The sequence below is a fragment of the Gymnoscopelus microlampas genome, assembly GCF_963454915.1.
Source record: "Gymnoscopelus microlampas genome assembly, chromosome: 10".
Classification (NCBI taxonomy): Eukaryota; Metazoa; Chordata; class Actinopteri; order Myctophiformes; family Myctophidae; genus Gymnoscopelus; species Gymnoscopelus microlampas.
The window spans coordinates 1816813-1838450 of record NC_139947.1 but is presented as its reverse complement, the minus strand read 5'-3'; the positions used below and the strand labels follow the sequence as shown (position 1 = coordinate 1838450).

Below are 21638 nucleotides of genomic sequence, written 5' to 3'. Positions count from 1 at the left end.
ACAACCAAAAACTTGGAATGGACATTATATAAGCCTTTTCTACTGAACAATCGCTCACTCACCTTAGCCGAGGTAAAAAGATGATGCTTCTGGAATATCTGATGATTTTGATCAGAGCTTTTTTGATTACTGAGGGGATTCTGTTCTGTCCTTTGGACAAACCCTCCACTACATCGGAATTGGAAATGTAGTAATGGACACAGCGTTCATACAGTATCCTCATCAAGGTAAGACTGCTTCATGGGATGTGGTCAATATTATAAATCAATAGCACGATAGTTGGCATGAAAGCCCAATAAAAACGGTAAACACGACGAGGGAACTAATAATTCAGCTCTAAATGCATCATGTCTATAATATGCATCCAAGCAATAGATCGTTGACATATTCTTCCTTTCCTTTTTATATGTGTTGACAAATGTTGGGCATATAAATATTTTATTTGAGGTTTGGCACTGTCGTAATAGATTTTTCATGAAGGCACGGTAATGACATATACGCAAGCTGTGTAAGTCAACTTCGGAGCAGACTTAAGAAAGAGCAGACCTCCCACAAAATTAACAAACAAATACAAATTTGTGAATCATACACCTAACTTTATTTTAGGACTTTTAACTTAGGAAATGCCGGTACGTTAAAAATATGCTTAGTGAATCGGGCCAATTATGTTTTTGTCTCTGCACACAGAGTCTGATGATGTCAGGTTGATAGGAGGAACCAATAACTGTACTGGTATACTGGAGATGAAACACCAGGGAGAGTGGAGACCAGCGGTTGGTTGGTCTGACTGGAACCTGAAGTCATCAGCTGTAGTGTGTAGACAGCTGGACTGTGGCTCTGCTGTTTCAACAGAAACTAGTTCTGGTTTTAAACTTCATCCTGTATGGTGGATAAGGTCTTATTGTGTTGGGTCTGAGTCTTCGTTGACAGAGTGTGGAATAAAGAAGTCTGCTACTTCCACTGTCAGACTAGAGGTGAACTGTTCAGGTAAAACAAGACATTGACAGTCTATGTATGTACAGTATACAGTGTATGTATACAGTGTATGTACAGTATGTATGTATGTATGTATGTATGTATGTATGTATGTATGTATGTATGTATGTATGTATGTTTGTATGTATGTATGTATGTATGTATGTATGTATGTATGTATGTTGCATTGTCTGCTGTTTTTTTCTCTCTCTTTAAACTATGAATTATGCCTTTGGTATTTTATTTATACGTAGATTGTTATATATTTCTATCATTTATTTATTGGTACAAGCTTCAGAACCAGCAGTATAATACCCAAGATGCACTGTACCAACAGCCAGAGCTGAATGGAGCTAAATTGTTGGTTAAAATAGATGTGATAGACAATAGGTTAGAAATTGTCATGTTTAGTGTTATGTTGGACATGGCTAATTTATTTTCGAAGGCATATGGTCCTTTTTCAAGGCCATTTTGCCCCAAGACACTGTTCATTTTGAACCATGGTGTGAAGTTAGAAATGATTGTTGGACTCATTTGCTCAGGTAAAATACAAAATAAATTACTTTATAATGAAACTAATGTAATTACTAATTACTTACTGCAAACTCTCTTGTCTCTGTCCAGAGTCTGACGATGTCATGTTGGTAGGAGTAACTGATAACTGTACTGGTAAACTGGAGTTTGAACGCTTTGGAGCATGGATACTGCTGATTCGTTTGTCTGACTGGAACCTTAAGTCTTCATCTGTAGTGTGTAGACAGCTGGACTGTGGCTCTGATGTTTCAACAGAAACTAATTCTCCTTCTACACTTCAACCTGTATGGAGGATTACATCTTCCTGTGACAACTATAATAACAGTAATCTTTACAGTCTCTAATTTCATCTATCTATCTATCTATCTATCTATCTATCTATCTATCTATCTATCTATCTATCTATCTATCTATCTATCTATCTACAGTATCTATAGATAAAACCTCTCTGCTACTGCTGCCTACAGGCTGATTTCAGAGACTCTTATCTGGTTGCCTAGGTCGAGGGTTCCCAAACCTTTCAGGCCGAGATCCCCAAAATATTCGTATTTGAACTGGGGACCCTGACAAGCACTACAAGCTCACAACGCAACGTTGTGAGCTTGTAGATCGGCTATTTAAAAAAAAAAAATCCCCTTTCTTATTTTACAATTTGGCCAATGTTTGACTGGTATTTATAGTATAGTGTGTTGATTACTTTTGATGCAGTTATGGTGTTTTTTCTTTTCTTTCTTTTTTTTTTTTGAGGTATTAAAAAGGTCTTAAAAGTCCTTAAATTGCCACTTCACAAACATGTACTGTAGGGTCCCGACCCACAGGTTGAGAACCACTGACCTAGGTAAATGTGTAGGGGGGGAGTGAAGAAAACCTCTCAGCTGCTGCTGTCTACAGCCTAATTTCAGAGATTGTTATCTGGTTGCCTGGGTAACCGAGTAAACATGCCCTTATCTGGCACCGCTATCAACAGTACATCTGTTTTGATGCTCTTCAGCTTTTTGATGCAAGTCAGCAATTCTCAAATGCAGTGGTGGAAAAAGTACTCACATCTTTTACTTACGTGAAAGTATCAATAGATATCAAAGATTCATGAAATCAAAATGCACTAACTATTGGCATTAAAATATACTTAGTACCAAAAGTAAAAAATACTCATTATGCAGAATGTCCCATTTTCACAAGTTATCATATGCCTACATTTTTACATTTAATTTTTTTTGAAAATAGCAGATCTACAAGCACACAACATGTCACATCACAACGTGTTGTGAGCTTGTATATCTGCTATTTTCAAATAGCCAAAGTTTAAGTAGGGCTGAAGTGGTTAATGCATGTTTTGTAATAATAATCAAAATCTAGTGACTAAAGTTTTCAAATAATTGTAGTGGGGTAAAAGTATTTGTACATATATATGTATCTCTGAGATGTAGTGGAGGAGAAGTAAGAGTATAGAAAATTGGAAATATTCAAGTAAAGTAAAAGTACCTCTAGTTTGATATGCATTAGTCCACAGACACCCATTTGATTAACCCATTAAGACCTGAGGCCGATTTTAAAAGTGTCTTCTATAAAATCCGTGGCCAAATACATATCATTTTGGGGGTCCTTCGCACAAAAAAGGTTTGAGAACTACTTAGGAGGCATTTTGTAGAATCGGCCTCAGGTCTCAATGGTTAGAGGACAGTGAGAGTATGTTTTTTTTCTCTAAACATCCTTGATCAGTTCTGTAGAATTGGTTGTTGGCACTCTGCCAAGCATGGGCTTCCGTTTCTAGACTGGCTGTGGCAAAAGGGCTGATCTCAGGTCTTATTATAACATGCTGTACCATCTATACTGCGTTTCTGTACACAAATATGGTACCCTTGTTTACTTAAGCTTATATTCATTCATCATCTTTTCATATTTCTTCATTTATTTCTTTAATTAGTATAGTCATGAAAAATCCTTGAATTTCTATTATCATAATATGAGCATTAGACTTTCAAGTCAGGTTCATTTGTTCATCTTTTAATCTCCGTTGAGAGTCTCAATGTCAGGAATGGGAGGTTGGTGTTGGTACTGAGCGATCGACAGTTTGTGTTGTGTAACTTTATAGACATCATGAAGCTGTGGGAAGACTGTGGTCACTGGTAGTTTCCAGGCAACAAGCTGATGTCTATGTGAGATAAGATGAAGTTACACCACATAGAGTAGCAGAGGAGGGGTGATGGGTGCATGGGTTTGTTTTTATTAGTGCCTAATATATGAACTGCCATATTTTATGAATCTAAAGGTGCTCCAATCTGGATTACAGAGTTCCAGTGTGACATGCAACAAGTCTGTTCTCCTGAACTGTAGAACCTCAAACTCAACTAGAAACATTTCCTCACCTGATATTCATTCATAGTAGGATATATATCCTACTATGAATGCTCAAAATCACTATCTGTCCATTAATTCGTCTGTGCCTGCGTGCGTATGTATTTCACGTATCTCGAGAACCGTCCGTCTGACTCTCAACTCGACATGCACCTGAGGGAGTGCCGTATGGATTAGATAGGACATGATGTTATGTGCTCCATGTTACAGTGATGCTAATTTATTTTCTAATTATTCTCCTCAGCTCTCCAGGTTAAACCAACACAGAACTCCACAGGTAAAAAAAAGAGAAGAAAGAAGAAAAACTCAACATAGATTACAGTCTTGAACGTCTTATAATGTAAGTAATGTTTTTAATCTCTGTACAGAGTCTAATGATGTCAGGTTGGTGGGGGGAACCAGTAACTGCACTGGTATACTGGAGATGAAACACCAGGGCGAGTGGAGACCAGTGGATGGTTTGTCTCACTGGAACCTAAAATCATCAGCTGTAGTGTGCAGACAGCTGGACTGTGGCTCTGCTGTTTCAACGGAAAATAGTTCTCGTTTTACAGACCAACCTGGCTGGAGGATGACATCTCACTGTGTTGGATCAGAGCCATCGCTGTGGGAGTGTGGAACAGAAGAGTCTGATAATGCCACCCTCAGATTAGAGGTGAACTGTTCAGGTAAAACAATGACCTCAACAATGACATCTCTCCCTATCTATCCATCATTAATTATTTGTTCCATTGTTCATTTTTATGTTCAGTTATTTATTTCCATATTTATTTATGTTAGAGGTAATTTAACATTTTATATTTGTCTTTCTATGTACAGTATATAGAGGTACAGTAAAACAACTTGTCTCTGATGAGTCCATACACATCTATAATGGATTCATCTAAACTTTGATACAATTTAATAAAGAGTGCAGACTCCTGAGTCGTTGCCCTCCAAACCCTCCTGTCTAGCATCAGGGACTTGAGCTCTGCAGTGTTGTTAGCTTTGCTGTCGCACAGTAGTTTATATACGTAGGTGGTACGCCTCTTTCCTTTCCTGGCATTGCCCTGGGTTGGCTCCCACAGTGTCAGTTTGCTTGCCACCAGTTCTGGGTGCTTAACGCAGTGTCCAGCCATCCTTCTCTCTCTGACCTTGTCTGTGACCCGTGGTAGGTCCCCATATAGTTCCACATTTCTGATGTGGTCCTCCTATGTGTCACCTAGTGCCATTCGTAGCATTCTTGTGTAGACTCCATCCAGAGCCCTTTCCTGCTGTGCTGTGAGTGTCCATATCTCGGGCCCATACGGCAGTGCTGACTCCACTGTAGCCATGAACAGCCGCCGGGAGGTCTTTTCCCACATCATATTTCCACGCTCTCTACAATTGCAATTGTCTGTCTGTCTGTCTGTCTGTCTGTCTGTCTGTCTGTCTGTCTGTCTGTCTGTCTGTCTGTCTGTCTGTCTGTCTGTCTCTCTCTCCCCAGACACTGTGAGGTTGGTGAATGGGACTAGTTTGTGTTCAGGCAGAGTGGAGGTGAAGTCGAATGAGTCGTGGGTCTCAGTGTGTGAAGGTGACTTTGACCAGCAGGATGCCGAGGTGGTCTGTACGGAGCTTGGCTGTGGGGCTCCTTCAGTCCTCCGGGGGGTGCTCTATGGAGAAGTGGAGACTCCAATCTGGACCACAGAGTTCCAGTGTGAAGGCAACGAGTCTGTTCTCCTGGACTGTGGAACCTCAAACTCAACTAGAAACACCAGCTCACCTGACAAGGCTGTTGAACTCACCTGCTCCGGTAAAAGACAAACTATAGTTTACTTTAGGTATTATTTTGTAATGAAAATATGACTTTTTTTTTTTTTACTGCTTACTCCTTTGTTTCTTTACAGAGCCTGATGATGTCAGGCTGGTGGGAGAAACCAGTAACTGTACTGGTATGCTGGAGATAAAACATCAGGGAGAGTGGAGACCAGTGGTTGGTTGGTCTAACTGGAACCTGAAGTCATCATCTGTAGTGTGTAGACAGCTGGACTGCGGCTCTGCTGTTTCAACAGAAATTAGCTCTGGTCCTACACATCAATCTGGATGGAGGATTACACCTTATTGCACTGGTTCTGAATCCTCGCTGGGGGAGTGTGTCATAATGGAGACTTATAGTTTAACAAGGACACATTGGAATGCAGGTACACCGAGCGTGATCTGTTCAGGTAATGCAATCTCAACAATAACATTACTCTGTCTGTGTGTCTGTGTGTCTGTGTGTCTGTGCGTGTGCGTGTGCGTGTGCGTGTGCGTGTGCGTGTGTGTGAGTGTGAGTGTGTGTGTGCGCGTGCATGTGTGTGCGTGTGTGTGCTATAATAGGACTGGTTGTGTCTGGTCTTCCAGTGGAGAATGGAGGGACTCCTGGAGGCTTTTAGACTTCTATGGGCTCTTGAGTGTATCTGACAATGATGATGATGATGATGATGATGATGATGATGATGACGACAACTGGCAATTCAGTTTGTTCTTTTGTTCCTAATTACTTCATACATTATCAATTCATATCTAGATTGGTATTGGTTCGATTAGATTTATTAGAAAGTATTAACAGTAAACAACGACAACTGTACATCGAAGATAACACAATAAAGTCCAGGACTTGTTTCCATTGTGGTCCTCACTAATGGTTATATAACCGTATTTCCTCATCATCTGAATCATAATGTTTACCACCTCTCTCTCTCTCTCTCTCTCTCTCTCTCTCTCTCTCTCTCTCTCTCTCTCTCTCTCTCTCTCTCTCTCTCAAGAAACAGCAGCTCACCTAACAATGCTGTTGGACTCACCTGCTCAGGTAAAAGACAAAACATTTGGAATATTATTGTCTCCGCCAGGCCGAAGGCATGGCGGAGACCCTCCGTCCGTCTGTCCGTGTGTGTGTTTGTCGGTCCGTGTGTTCACAGACGGACGGAATATTCCATCCTGATTGGCGAATTCCGAACATTGCTGGCCCACAATACCTGGCGGAGACCTGTGCTCCGATGAGCACTTTTTCTAGTTGTCTCCGCCAGGCCGAAGCCATGGCGAGAGAGTATGTTTTAGCCTCCGTCGGTCCGTCCGTCCGTGTGTGTGTGTGTCCGTCCGTCTGTGAACACCTAGATGCGCTGTGATTAGCTAGCGAGACGCATGATGAAATTAAAAAATATAAGCACCGTAAGCATGATGTAAGCATGATGAAATGAATAACTCATAAATAGCACCACTCATTTCACACCGGGTGTGATTCTGCTCTATACCTGGCTTTTCCGCCAACGTTCTGATTGGTCAGGTCTGTCAACGTTCTGATTGGTCAGGCCCGCCAAGGTTCTGATTGGTCAGGTCCGTCAACGTTCTGATTGGTCAGGCCCGTCGAGGTTCTGATTGGATAGGTCCGTCAACGTTCTGATTGGTCAGGCCCGTCGAGGTTATGTTCGTCCTCTGTATTCTTATTAACTGGGGTATAAACTAATATTGATATTATATATTAGATATTAATATTGAAACACATATCTATGACAAAATGTATCAAAGGCGCCGCTACCTTCACACAGGTGTGATTTTTATATTCCATCCTGATTGGCGAATTCCGAACATTGCTGGCCCACAATACCTGGCGGAGACCTGTGCTCCAAGGAGCACTTTTTCTAGTTTTATAATGAAATTAATAACTTTTTAATTGCTTACTAACTTGCCTCTAAACAGAGTCTGATTATGTCCGGCTGGTGGGAGGAACCAGCAACTGTATCGGTAGACTTGAGAAGAAACACCAAGGAGAGTGGACACCAGTGTTTGGTTGGTCTGACTGGAACCTGAAATCATCAGCTGTGGTGTGTAGACAGCTGGACTGTGGCTCTGCTGTTTCAACAGCAATTAATTCTGGTTTTAAACTTCAACCTGTATGGTGGATTAAATCTTCCTGTGTTGGGAGTGAGTCTTCACTGAAAGAGTGCGTCATCATAGCAGAGCAGACAACATCCATTGGCAGACTGGAGGTGATCTGTTCAGGTACAGTAACAAACATTGACATCAATGACAGTGATGGCATTATCTATCTCACTCCCTCTCTAAATACTAAATGGTTTATGTACAACAACAACAACAACAATAATAATAATAATAATAATAATAATAATAATAATAATAATAATAATAATAATAAGGGTAATAATAATGATAATAATATTAATATAATAACACACTTTACATTTGAGCAAATCTCAAAGACCCTACTTGGGGTAAAAAGTTGATTTAAAACGAATTAATACATAGAAATAAATAAAGAAACTAAGCAAAAGCTCTGTTAAAAAGGGTAACTCTCTAAACTGTGGTTTGATCTCAGTCCCTCCCCGTTTACTAATGAGTTGTTTCACACAATCCCCTCTATCTTGTCACAGGTCTGCTTTTTAAGCCCAACATCACCTTTTCCCCCTCCATCGACTGGGTTTCCGAGTACCAGCAGCAGGGGCTGCAGGTGTTCGAGGGATCCAACGTCACCATCAGCTGCTCCGCCCGGCCACAGTACCCAGGAGGCTCCTTCCACCTCGCCTTCACTGGATCCACCGCCACGCAAAACCACACCCAGCCAGCTGTCAATCACTCGGCCAGCTTCCTGTTGTCTGCAGTGAACCACACCCACCAAGGGAAATACAGCTGTGTGTATCAGCTGCATGTCTTTTCTCACGACTTCTCCTCTGAGAGCGAGCTCTTCTCTCTCAGCGTCACAGGTATAGCCTGAGTGAAATTAACTTTTCAAGGTCATGTGAAACTCAAACGACGTGTGAGCTTGTAGATCGGCTATTTTCAAATAGCCTATGTATAAAATAGGGCTAAAGTGGTTAATGTATTTTTTATAATGTAATAATTGATATCTGCAAAGTAACTCAAATTTACAAATAATTGTACTGGAGAAAAAGTAAAATATTCGCCTCTGAGATGTAGTGGAGTAGAAGTAAAAGTACAGATAATTGGAAATACTCCAGTAAAGAAAAAAAACTACCTCAAAATTGTACTTAAGTACAGCACTTGAGTACATGTACTTAGTTACTTTGCACCACTGCAAATAAACATATTATGTTTTCAATGTATTTCCCTCACAGTCTATCATGTGACGTCCAACTTCATCAGAGTTACAGTTGCAGTGCTGGTGCTGCTGTTGATGCTGTTCATCAGAGTCCTCTATTGTACCTGGAAGGTAACGTATACATCTTTATTCAATGACAAAATGTACATGAAGTAGTTGCACTGCTTTTTATTTAAGAGAGCCAGATCAGATCCTTTAACCCAGCCCAGGGGTCTTCAACGTTTTCAGGCCAAGGACCCCCTAGCTGAGAGAGAGATGAAGCAGGGACCCCCTACTCTATATTGTATACATTTGTGTTTCAGATTAAAGTTTTTTTTTACTTAGTCTGCTCTTTTTTCCCTCTACACCTATAGCCTCTTTGCCAAACAAATAGCAGATCTACAAGCTCTCAACGCCTCGCAGCGCGAGGCGTTGAGAGCTTGTAGATCTGCTATTTTCGGCTAATGTTCCCCTCAGAAAAGTAATTCTAGGGTTCAAGTGGTTAATGTAAAAAAAACTAAATCCTATCACACAAAGATTTGGCGGACCCCCTGTAGTAGCGCTGAGGACCCCCTAGGGGTCCCGGACCCCCTGTTGAAGAACCCTGCTTTAACCCATTAAGACCTGAGGCCGATTCTACAAATGTCTTCTAAATCCTAACAGTTTTCTGAAAACTTTGGTCAGTGGTTCTGAAACTGTCAAATGTCAAGGACCCCCAAAATGATATGTATTTGGCCACGGACCCCCATCTAAGAAAAATATATATGATGTTCCAGGGACCCCCAGAAGCAAAGATTTGAGTAAAAAAAAATAGCTTTAAAAAGTGTACATATTCAAAGATTTGCACACAATTTCACGATTTTTCAAAAATAGCAGATCTACATGATCACATGAACTCGTACGTCTGCTATTTTTGAATATCCAAAGTATAAAATAATGCTTTATAGCTACAATCTAAAATGCCACAGATGCTTAATGGGTTAAGAGAGCCAGATCAGATCCACTAAGTTAAATGTGGGTGTTGCTGTGTTTCTCCAGGCCACCACCAGAGGGAAGAAGAGTGCAGATGTGGAGAACATTGAGATGGATTACTATGACATCGTTGGTTCTGGTGCTGAAGTTGGGTCAAATGAAGAGGCGGGGGTCCAGGAAACAGAGCTGTAACTCCAAGTGGTTCCATTGCCACATAACTATTAATTGACCTAATAACCCCCCCCCTCCTCGAACTGTTTATTGTACATATTTCTTGTTTTTCGTACCAGTAACCTGTAAGCTGATTGTATGACGTTCTGCAGTGTGCATAGCAGTGTATATCTGTCTGTTTTCTTAAATGTCATCATGATTTGAGTGCGTGGGGATCTCATTTTAAATAAGCCATTGCCGGAGGCCCTGCAGGTCACCGAATCAGTTGACATTTTTAAAAGAAATCTTAAGACACAGACACACCTTTTTAGTGTTGCTTTTACCTAGGTGTCTGCATTAATCCAGCTTTATATACATATACAGTATATATATATTTTTGCTTTGTTTTTATTGTTGTTTATTTTCTTGTTTTTCCTAGTCTTATTCTAAATGTTTTCTTTTCTATTTTGCTGTTATCCTCCAGGTTTTTTAATCTTTATTTTTAAACCTATTCTGTGAAGCACATTGAACTGTACTTGATGTATGAAACGTGCTATATAAATACACTTTGATTGATTGTGCTTTTATGAGCGATCCAGTTTAGAGGACCGTGTATTGTGAATTGTACTTGTACTGTTTCCATGTTTTTTCTAAATAAAGTATTCAATCGATCAATCAGTCAGTGGTGGAAAAAGTACTCACATTTTTTTTCTTAAGTAAAACTATCAATATTGCAATGTAGAAACACTCTGTTAAAAGTAAAAGTCCGGTATTCAACATTTTATTGAGTAAAAGTACAAAGGTATTGGCATCAAAATAAACTTTAAGTACCAAAAGTAAATACACTCATTATGCATAATGTCCCATTTCATAAGTTCATATGTATAAAATGTATAAACATCTTTTGAAAATAGCAGATCTACAAGCTCACAATGCCTCGCATTGCTGTCAGGAACTGGTGTTAGGACCCAAGTGCAGGGACTCAAACTCAGAACTCAAACAAAGGCAGGAGATGAAGATCACATAAACTTGACTTTACTTGGTGAATGACATAGGGCTCCCTCACACTTTTAAAGCATGCCACAACTCAGCGCATCAAAACCACGTGACTTCCATAGGGAATTAATTGAAACGCCTTTACCCCCCCATGAGGCATGCGTAAAGCATGCGTGGCGTGCTTTAAATGTGTGGCGGAGCCCATGGGATAACAGTACATACTCGGAACATAGGAACTGACACTAACTTAAGATCCAGCACTAAATTAACACAAAGACAGAGTTTAAATAGTCACTGGAGCTCATCACCCAACGCTGCTCAGCTGGTCCTTACAGGTGACAGCGCTCAGGGCAATCAGAGTCTTGGCTGGAGATTGGCTGAGGGGAAATAGGAGCAGGGCAAGGAATAGTCCAGGGGCCAACACTGATATTTTCACAAATTGGTACCACCTAAGGTGACCGTAATTGTTTTGTATTTTTGTCTTCCTACATGTCTCTAGTTTATATTTGCATATGATAATCCTGCCAATCTAGTAGCTTAATGGCAGTTATCACTCTCTAAACAAACCTACCCCCATATGAAACTGTGATGTGTGTGAATCATTTATATGACTTCTTGACAATACTTTTTGGATAGCAATGGTCTTATAAACAGTTGACCCGAATGTAATGTTACCAGTAGAATCAATTTCTGCTGAGGAATTGTGAGGTATTGTGCATATTTAATGAGACAATTGCATATTTGTGGAAATAATTACACGATAAATACAATTACAGTTAGATATTTCAAAAAGTGTAAAACATGTGGGGGAAAATAGTGGAGATATGTCTGTGACCTACTGGCAATGTGCAAAAGCAATTTGGTGCTGATCGGCCCAACGGTTTGCGAGATTAGCCAGGACAAACTGAACATCGTAAAGATTGTGCACTTAGTGACAACAAAAAAGGATCATCCTCTGACAATTTTTTCATGTGGAATTGAGACACACCTCAAGTTGACATAGCTGGGAGGGAATATGTACAAACATCATAAAGATTGTGCACTTTGTGATAAGTGTTTGAATTTTGGCATGGTGTAGGCCACAGTAGTAGGCCTACATGGTTGTCCATATCTTCTGCAAAAGCAGCGGAGTGTCTTGTAGGCAGTGGAGAAGTTATTATGAATGACCTTGAATGAATATTAGTATAGACACCAAATCTAAGTTGAATAGTAAATAGTAAAGTGGCAAAACAGTCACATCATGTACACAACAGGGGCCGTGATTGTGACAATTGTGACACGTTGTGAGCTTGTAAATCAGCTATTTTCAAATGGTCAAAGTTTAAATAGGGCTGAAGTCGTTAATGTATGTTTTGTAATAATAATTCAAATCTACAAAGTAACTAGTAACTTAAGTTTTCAAATAATTGTAGTGGAGTAAAAAGTACAATATTTGCCTCTGAGATGTAATGAAGTAGAAGTAAAAGTATTGAAAATTGGAAATACTCCAGTAAAGTAAAAGTACCTAAAAAAATGTACTGAAGTACAGTACTTGAGTAAATCTACTTAGTTACTTTACACCACTGACTATACGAGACCTATAATGGTAGACGATGCATTTATGTAGTGCCTTTATCCAAAGCCCTTTACAAACTGGATTGCTTTCACCCATTCAGTCACTGACGGCAGAGGAAACCATGCAAGGCTCCAACCTGCTCATCGGAAACAGTTAGGGGGTCAGTGCCTTGCTCAAAGACACTTGGACGCTAACCCAGTGGGACCCTTCTGATTCCCAAGTGGCCGCTCTACCACCTGAGCCACTGCCTCAGTCAAAACCTTAAAGGGATATTTCACTTAAAAATAAAATAAACATAAAACAAATATATTTGAAATTAAATGAAAAAAGTAACGGAAAAATCACGGCCCCCTCACGCATTAGAAGGACCTTAAACTCAGTCAAGGTTTTAACATTTAAACTGAACACATCTCGATAAAATCATACAGATTACAGGGGTCTTCAATGTTTTCAGGACCCCTTAGCTGGGAGATGAAGCAGGGACCCCCAGTACAAATTGTGTAAAATTGCGTTGCATATTCAACTTTTTCAAAGAGAGCCTCATAGATTAGCACTATCACCAGTGCTGTGAAATCTTTATGTTTGTTTGTTTATCCATCATCTTTTCTATTAATATGTTGGATTCATGTTAATGTGTATTTTCAGACATTTGACCACTTAAACCCTCAATACTTAGTAAACTTGACCTTTGGCTCTGTACTTGGTCTGCTCTTTTCCCCCTCTGTATCAAACCTCTTTGCCAAAAACAGCCATTCTACAATGGGCTATTTTCGGCAAATGTTCCCCTCAGAATAGGTAAGCTAGTGTTCAAGTGGTTAATGAAAAACAGGAGTATAGTTATTGATTGATTGATTGAATACTTTATTAGACAGAAATGTAAACAGCACGAGGTACAGTCAGACATTAGAGCTAAAAGTCATATGTCATATGAGTCATCCGAGTCAACATAGCATAACTCTGCCCGCCTACTCCCTCCCTCCTGACATAACATACCGATAGAAGAACCATAATCTTCTCCATTGTTTACTATGAGGATATTATTTATTGTGCAGTCAATGTAGACATTTGGTTGATTATCGGATGAAAACGTTTGGATGGCTGAATTAGAACCAGAATCGCTAGAACCAGACTCAGTCAAACATTTTTTGCCATACATTTTTCCAAACCCTGTCACCACAAATATGGCGTTCCATAAAAGGCAAACTAAGAATGAAAATATGTACAGGTTTTGGTTGCAGAATGGTGTGTCTGTGTTGTTGTTGTTGTTGTTGTTGTTGTTGTTGGTGGTGTTGGTGTTGGTGTTGTTGGTGGTGGTGGTGGTGGTGGTGGTTGATGTCGGGTAGTAGCTGGCTTTGTTGATTCCGAAGGTCAATCCATTTACTGTGGGGCAAAAGTTTTGAATTGTCACAAATGCTGAAATACAGTTTAGCATGCATACCGTATATAGCATTTATCATTTTGACATTTAGCTATATCATCTGGGTTTGGTCTTATCTGGGGTGTATATGAATGCCATCATATCCTCATCTCATTCGTTAATATGTGGGGTCCCTCAATGGAGCATTTTAGGTCCTCTTTTTTAGGTCCTCTTTTCTTCTTACTTATGACATGAGCAACAAGTAGGTACAATCCTGTGAAACATCCGTGAGAATAGTTCTCTTGAAAACATTCACGAATGCATAAGATTTCTTGGAGCACGGCTCCCAGGTCCAGCATTTAAATAGATAAAAGTACAACTGTGCTCTGGTGTCACAGTGGTAAAGTAGCCGCCCACCACCGTGGAGTATGGGGGTTTAAATCCACCGCGGTGCATCCGGCTTTGTCAAGCGTCTATACAGACACAAATGGCCTGTCTTCGGCCGGAGGGGGACCCTTCAAAGGAGGGATTGTCACAACGCGCATTCCTAGGGACTGGGGCAGCACCTGTCAGCGGGGATTGTTGGGCATGAGGAGTAGGAGGATGGCTCTAACTTCCAGTGGGGGCTCCTCACTGGCAGGTGACATTACACTGTTCTACTTCCAAATTACTACTAAACATAAACAGAACACACGCACGCACGCACGCACGCACGCACGCACGCACGCACGCACACACACACACACACACACACACACACACACACACACACACACACACACACACACACACACACACACACACACACACACACACACACACACACACACAGATGTGTGCAATCAATAACACTTACTAGAGGTGCAGCAATTTCAATGGCAGCCACCACATACGTCGTGTATTTTACGCGGGAGCAGTTTGGGAAGCAGTGTTTCAGCCAAAGCACGATCATCATGGCCAACACAACAACTCCAAAGAAGCAATGCACGATGGGAAGGGCAGGCTGGGCAGTGCAGTCATCATTACTGTACTTTGCACCTGTATGGAAATATGAAATTGAAAGTATGATCACCCTAAGCAGTGTTGATATTAAAAATAAAATGTTTCAAGACTTTGTAAAATTGTTTTATTATTTATTGTTACTTATATATAAGTTAGAGTACAATTCTTAGGTTTTGGATTCTCAACTTTGTAGCAGCAAATTGCTCTATATATTCTGGTAGCAATCATTGGTATATAGAGTTGCCTGTTATTCAGTAACAGGGGTCTCCCTGTCTCTCCAGCTCTTGAATATGGGATACCAATTATATCCAATCAGAAGAGTGAACTCTACAGGATACAGGATAAACAAGTGAAATTGTAAGTGATGACACAAAGAAATGAGCAGAAAAAAAACACCTAACTGTATTGTGTGTTTATTAAAGAGATGGAGAGAAGAAGAGACCCCTGTTACATAGTACCTCTCACATTAGTTAATTTCATTTGAGGTGGACACATTTTTGACCAAGAGAATACACTTTGACTCAAGTACTGGGGTTGTGTACTTCACCACTGGTTTTACTTGCCTACAAAACTGACTAACATGGAAGAACATCAAACATACTGTACGCAACTTCGCATGTCTAAACAAAATCTGTAAAATGCACCAGCTTTAAACTATGGGTTAGTGGAGTTTATAATCAGGTCAGATTTTAAAACATGTTTTAAAAAGACTGACATGAAATGTAATTTACAGGTTGACCAACAATATAAAGAAAATGAGTGCATCTGTGTCGCTCTGTGTGTGCAGTGCAAGTGTGAAATCTGACATCGTTGTGCTCTGCCGTGTCCAGATCCCATGTTCTGAGAGGATGGCGAGCCCTCATTGGCTGGCCTCTTACCAAGGCCAGCCAATGATGAAAAAGTGACGAGAAAGCGATAGAAAGATGACTAGTGCAGGGTCTGTTCAAAGACAGGCTGGCTTTTCAAGCCAACCTGTAAAAAGGAGGGGAAGGATTTAGCCAGCACTTTGAACCTAGCCTGGAATTGGCCAGACTGATAACGTGGATTCACTCTCATGTTCCTCCCCGGTATCAGTCTGGACTTCGGCCCATAGGGAGCGCGTATGAGAAATCAGAAAATGATCTGGCCAATCAGTGACTGCGTTTCAGCTGCTGTCCGTACAACAGTGAAAAGCATCAAAATCCTTTCCTGATTTCTCATACTCGCTCCCCATGGGCCGAAGTCCAGACTAGGGTTACCAACCGTCCTGTAAAATACGGAATCGTTCCTTAGTTGGAAATTAAAAGTGTTCCGTATTGAACTGTTATGGGACTCACTATGTTCCGTATTTTGGGGTTGTGGAATGACAGCGCGATTTTTTATGAGAGAGAGTATTTCTCACACACACACACACACACACACACACACACACACACACACACACACACACACACGCACCACCAGGCCAGGCAGTGCATCTGTCTGCCTGCCTATGTGTTTGTGTGCTGTATACGAAGGGCGCTACTCCGCGCTAGGACCCTGGGGGTGCCGCTCGCGCGTGTATGTGTGTGCCAGGGCCCACACATACATGCGCGTGTATGTGTGGGCCCCGGCCCTTATAAAAAGAAAATACTTCTTGTTCTTAAAAACAAACAGTGGGAAGAACAACTACAGTATGTAAGCCTTTTGAATCTGCACCTTGTGTCAGACGGTCTGTAGCACCAGGTTAGAACTCCCTGCAACGCTCTGGACCAGAGCTACTGTGTGTCAGAGGGAGGTTTCATAACATGCCGGCACAGACATGCTCAAGCGGGTGAAACAAAATAAAGGTGCATCGAACATTGCTCTACCGAAAATAAGTTGCTGCATGTGAGGTTACGTTAGTACATCATACTAGCTTATAGTTAGTTAGACACGGACGGGGCTGCAACAGCATGGACTGCACTAACAAGCTGAACAGTCCAATGTTTAATGATTCAAATACTGCAAAGAAAATCCAATGCTGAGATGATAACAGCCCCAACACTGTGCTGGATATTCTGAAAGAGCAAAGTAAATGCACCCCCTGTGTGTGTGTGTGTGTGTGTGTGTGTGTGTGTGTGTGTGTGTGTGTGTGTGTGTGTGTGTGTGTGTGTGTGCGTGTGCGTGTGCGTGTGTGTGCATGTGTGTGTGAGAGAGTCAGCTGATTAATGGGAAAATAGTGCTGGGAAAATGGTTGGTTGAACTGAAGGATAACATTAAGGCTAATAATGATGTACCGTGCATGTTCATGCACATCATGTATCCTATAATACATTGCAGATAAGTCCCGTCTTCCGTCATCATTCACTCATTCACTGTCTGTGTTGCCAGATGTGCGCCAGAAAAAAGCAACCACCTTCATGAAAAAAAAAAAACTGCCGAAGGGGTCCGCGATGTTTCGTGGGGGTCCCCCAAATTACTATTTTTTAATTATTATTTTTTTAAACTTTTTTGGGGGAAATTTTTATCCCACGATTTTGCAACCCCAAAATAAGCGGGGCCTCGCTAGATCTCCGTGCGCGGCTAGGGGGACCTCTAGTACTTTACATTACTTAATACCATTTTTCAAATATTGTATTTTTTTACATTTTGTACAAAATAGCCAATTGTACATCGAGGTGCCCAGATGTCCCTAGTGCCCACCTATCCTGTATCCGATTTGAACATGCTGATGTACAATGTGATGTAGTAGCCTAATGCAGGTGTAAGACCATTGTGTTTGCATTTTGTTATAGGTATAATGCATAGTTTTGCAGACCGAGTGGGAGTGAGCGAGTGGCCGAGATTTTCGGTATTGGAATTTGGCTTATCTCACCCATGAGAAGATGGACCACACACATTGGACTGCTCCAGATGATCAGCAAAACTTTGGAATCACAGACAATAAACAGAGAGTCAGCATATAAATCAGCATAAAGTGTGTTCAAGTTTGGCAACTTCTTAAAATGAATACAACTTTTCTACAACTAGGATGTCCACTGTTATTGTTCCTCACACAAGTAAAACTAGACTACTTATTCAAGTAAAAAAAAACGAATTAAAAAACTACAGAGGCTCTTGGGTGCTGCAGGGATAAAGTAACTGTCCACCACTGTGGAGTCTATAGGGGTTCGAATACATTATGGTGCATCCGGCTTGGCCAAGCCTCTATACAAACACAATTGGCTGTGTTCAGGGGAGGGAAGCTTTGAGGGAAGGGCAGGGCATTCTTTCTCTCGTACAATGTGTGGGGAGGGTTTATTGGCATACCAACTAGCTTGGGATAAATACGGGGTAAAAAAAAGAAAGAAACATTATACGTAGTACGTATAGCTATAGGCACTAGTGCACTTGTAACCATATATAACTATTTTTAATTGAACCAAATGAACCTTACCTTTGTTATATTTTTCAAATTTGGCACATTTTTCTACAAAGAGAAGATAAAAGAAGAATGAGATTAGTGTGTTCTATGTACATGTTACTGTCTTTTACCAATACAGCATAAAATGATCTTCCTACTATCTAAAAAAAAGAACAATTTCAGATGTTTAAAAAAAACTCTTCTGTATTATGAATAAATAACAAAGAGAGAAACCCCCTAAATTATTTCACTTACACATTGCAACACACTGCAACACACGCGCGCGCACACACACACACACACACACACACACACACACACACACACACACACACACACACACACACACACACACACACACACACACACACACACACACACACACACACACACACACACACACACACACACACACACACACACACTTTTCATGCACTTTTACTTTTCATAGTGATAATAGCTAAAATTGTCAGTCTATCTGTCTGTCTATCGTGTCCTGTGATCAAAAAGAGGTTCAGAACAATTAGTCGCAAAACTGGCACAATGATGACATTCTGAAAGAACTTGGCAGTTTAAAGGGATAGTTCACCCCCCCAAAAAAACATGGGGTGACTAATCGATAGAAAAAAAGTCCTTTTGGGGGTGAACTATCCCTTTACGCTAATTTGTGTCATGATATTGAAAAGCTATTGCTTCAAAACATATCTTGTAAGATAAACCCAGTAGAACAGTATCGTCTTACCTCTGTCCATATTGCTTTTAGTTGCTGCACAAGTGTCACGGCTTTGTGAGAGAAATCGTCTAAACACACCCTGGTCCGCTGTGCTGATGTTATGCTCACCTGAAGCTCTTTCACTTTCACTGCAGCCTGCAGGTGAGAGTTCATTCTAATCTTGCCCCTACACACACACACACACACACACACACACACACACACACACACACACACACACACACACACACGGTCACTTCTCTCTTATTTTATCTTTTTGTAATCAGTTTCCTCCCATACCGTGAAAAAAGGCAAGTAGTGTTAAAATATGAGATAGTTTCATGAGCCATGTGCAGTACAATACTGGTTTGTAAAACAGACCATAGAGGTCTTGCCCTATAGACGAATCCACGATGCACTGCCTGTAGGCAGCCATAGCTGCGGTGTCGCGGTGCGGACACAGGCACAATTAAGATTATCATGCTGGGGCCCTTTATTTTATTTTTTATTTTTATTTTTTTATTTGGATAGTATTTATTTGTATTTATTTGATTGACAGATGAGCTTTCACTACTTATTATTATTATTATTATTATTATTATTATTATTAATATTATTATTATTATTATTATTACCCCTATCGTTATTTGCGTACACGACACTTAGTTCTATTGCTGGTGTACGGCACCAAATTTCCATGGCCAACCATATGGATCCTGTGGGCGTGAAAAATAAGGGGGTGGGCTTTGCATGTTCTCTGGGACCCCATCTACGTATGGACGCCACTTGATCGCCCATCAGCCTTCTGGATGATCTTTTATTCCTTTTTATGTGTTCCTTTTTATAACTGCTAGGAATCTTGCAGTTCAAGCACATTTCCACAGTGTGGCAGGCTATTTTCAAAGCTATTGGAACAGCCCACCGTGTACAGACAGAATCACAATCTATTGCCCGTGTACAGTGCATGATCCTGCACTGTACACGGGCAATAGATTGTGATTCTGTCTGTACACGGGCAATAGATTGTGATTCTGCCTGGGGCCGGCCCGGCCCCAGGCCCCCTCACTCTCCCTCGGCTGGGGGACCCCCTCTCGCGGACCCCCGCGGCTCTCCAAGCCTCACCATGCCTTGCCATGCCTTGCTCTGTCTGGGAGACCCCTCTCGCGGACCCCCGCCAGCCAGGCCGGCCCCAGGGACCCAGAGGACCCCCAGGAACTCTCCCTCGGCTGGGGGACCCCCTCTCGCGGACCCCCGCGGCTCTCCAGGCCTCACCATGCCTTGCTCTCCACCGGGACCCCTCTGGCGGACCCCCGCCGGCACCAGGGACCCCCGGGACCCTCTCCCTCGGCCCGGGGGACCCCCGTGGACCCCCCGCTGCACTGGCGCCGCCTGGTGGACACCCCCTGGGAGCTGCAGCTTCACTCACACTTGCTGATCCGCAAGCTCGTTTCGCGCACGCTCCACTCTGACACCTCCAGCGCGGCCGGGGACCCCCTCGCGGACCCCCGCCGACCAGCCCGTGCGCCCCCTGCGGCCCCAAACTTGTGAGGGGCATAAAGTCTGTAATAAATCACTCCAGACATATTGTGAAAATCTAAAACTTCTGTCATGTCCATCCATATTCAAAGTAAGCCGCATGTAACGGTGTCTGAGAGTAATTTGATGATGCTGATTCTCAATCAATCACTCTTTATTTCAGACTCACATGGGTCCATACAGTATCCAACATAACAATAAATAAAAACACAAAAACAGAAAAAAAGAAAAGGAAGCACATCTAACAGACATACAGACACTTTTTCCAGTGTCTCCAGAGACATGAGAATCTCATGCTGCTTAGCCTAGGCATGGTTAAAGTCCTAATGCTGTCATTGTTGGAGTCTATCAGCCTGGTCCAAAACTGTACATCAGATTCCCGAGCACAGCATTTAGAGTTGGAACACCCTTATTAACAATTCGCTGCGTTACCTTCCCAACAGAACAGGGGGAAGGGTCTGATGTACACAACCAAAATGAAACACAGTAGGCCTACAGCAGTGGCATGACACCAAACATACATATCGATGATCAGAGTACATGTTAAGTTGTATGTTAATATCTCAGAAGCGTTAAAGATTACAGCGTTAAAGAAGACAGCCTGTGCTTGAAAGACCAATACCACACATCCAGAGCTTGGGACTCAAATCTAAAGTCTTTCTCTATTTTGATTTTGAATGATGCTGACATGACAACAGAAACAAAACAATGTGAATACCCACATAACACCCTCAATAGATGTGTAACATACTTCCTGTGGTCAATTCAGATGAATAAACCCTGCAGAAAAGTACCAATATAATGAACTGTAATGAAATGTGAAAATGTGTGTGTATGCCAGGGGTTTTCAAACGTTTGTGACTCGGGGCACCCCTGTAAATAACCTTTTCATTCACGGCACCCCTGAATTACTCTGTTAATGCTTAGAATCTTATATCATATACCTAAATATGCACCTGAGATACAGCATGTCACTGAGTTGGAGCATGTCAAAACTGATGGAAACTCAGTTTCCATCTGTACTGACTGAAAATGACTTATTGACCTTTGAACCACTCGAACCTACCCACTCGAGTCCCTATTCTGAGGGGAACATTC

At 41.5% G+C, this 21638-nt stretch overlaps 1 protein-coding gene across 1 annotated transcript; it reads left to right on the top strand.

Moving 5' to 3' along the window:
* Positions 1–193: 193 nt before the first annotated feature.
* LOC311053304 (scavenger receptor cysteine-rich type 1 protein M130-like) lies at positions 194–10287 on the top strand (the record flags this gene model as incomplete). The annotated part of the gene is made up of 11 exons (XM_084068765.1): positions 194–227; positions 688–987; positions 1600–1833; positions 4109–4141; positions 4233–4532; positions 5330–5663; positions 6226–6341; positions 7561–7863; positions 8253–8582; positions 8955–9049; positions 9956–10287. 11 exons carry the CDS (start codon positions 194–196, stop codon positions 10079–10081), a joined length of 2205 nt encoding a protein of 734 aa, XP_083924891.1. The 3' UTR covers positions 10082–10287.
* Positions 10288–21638: the final 11351 nt, after the last annotated feature.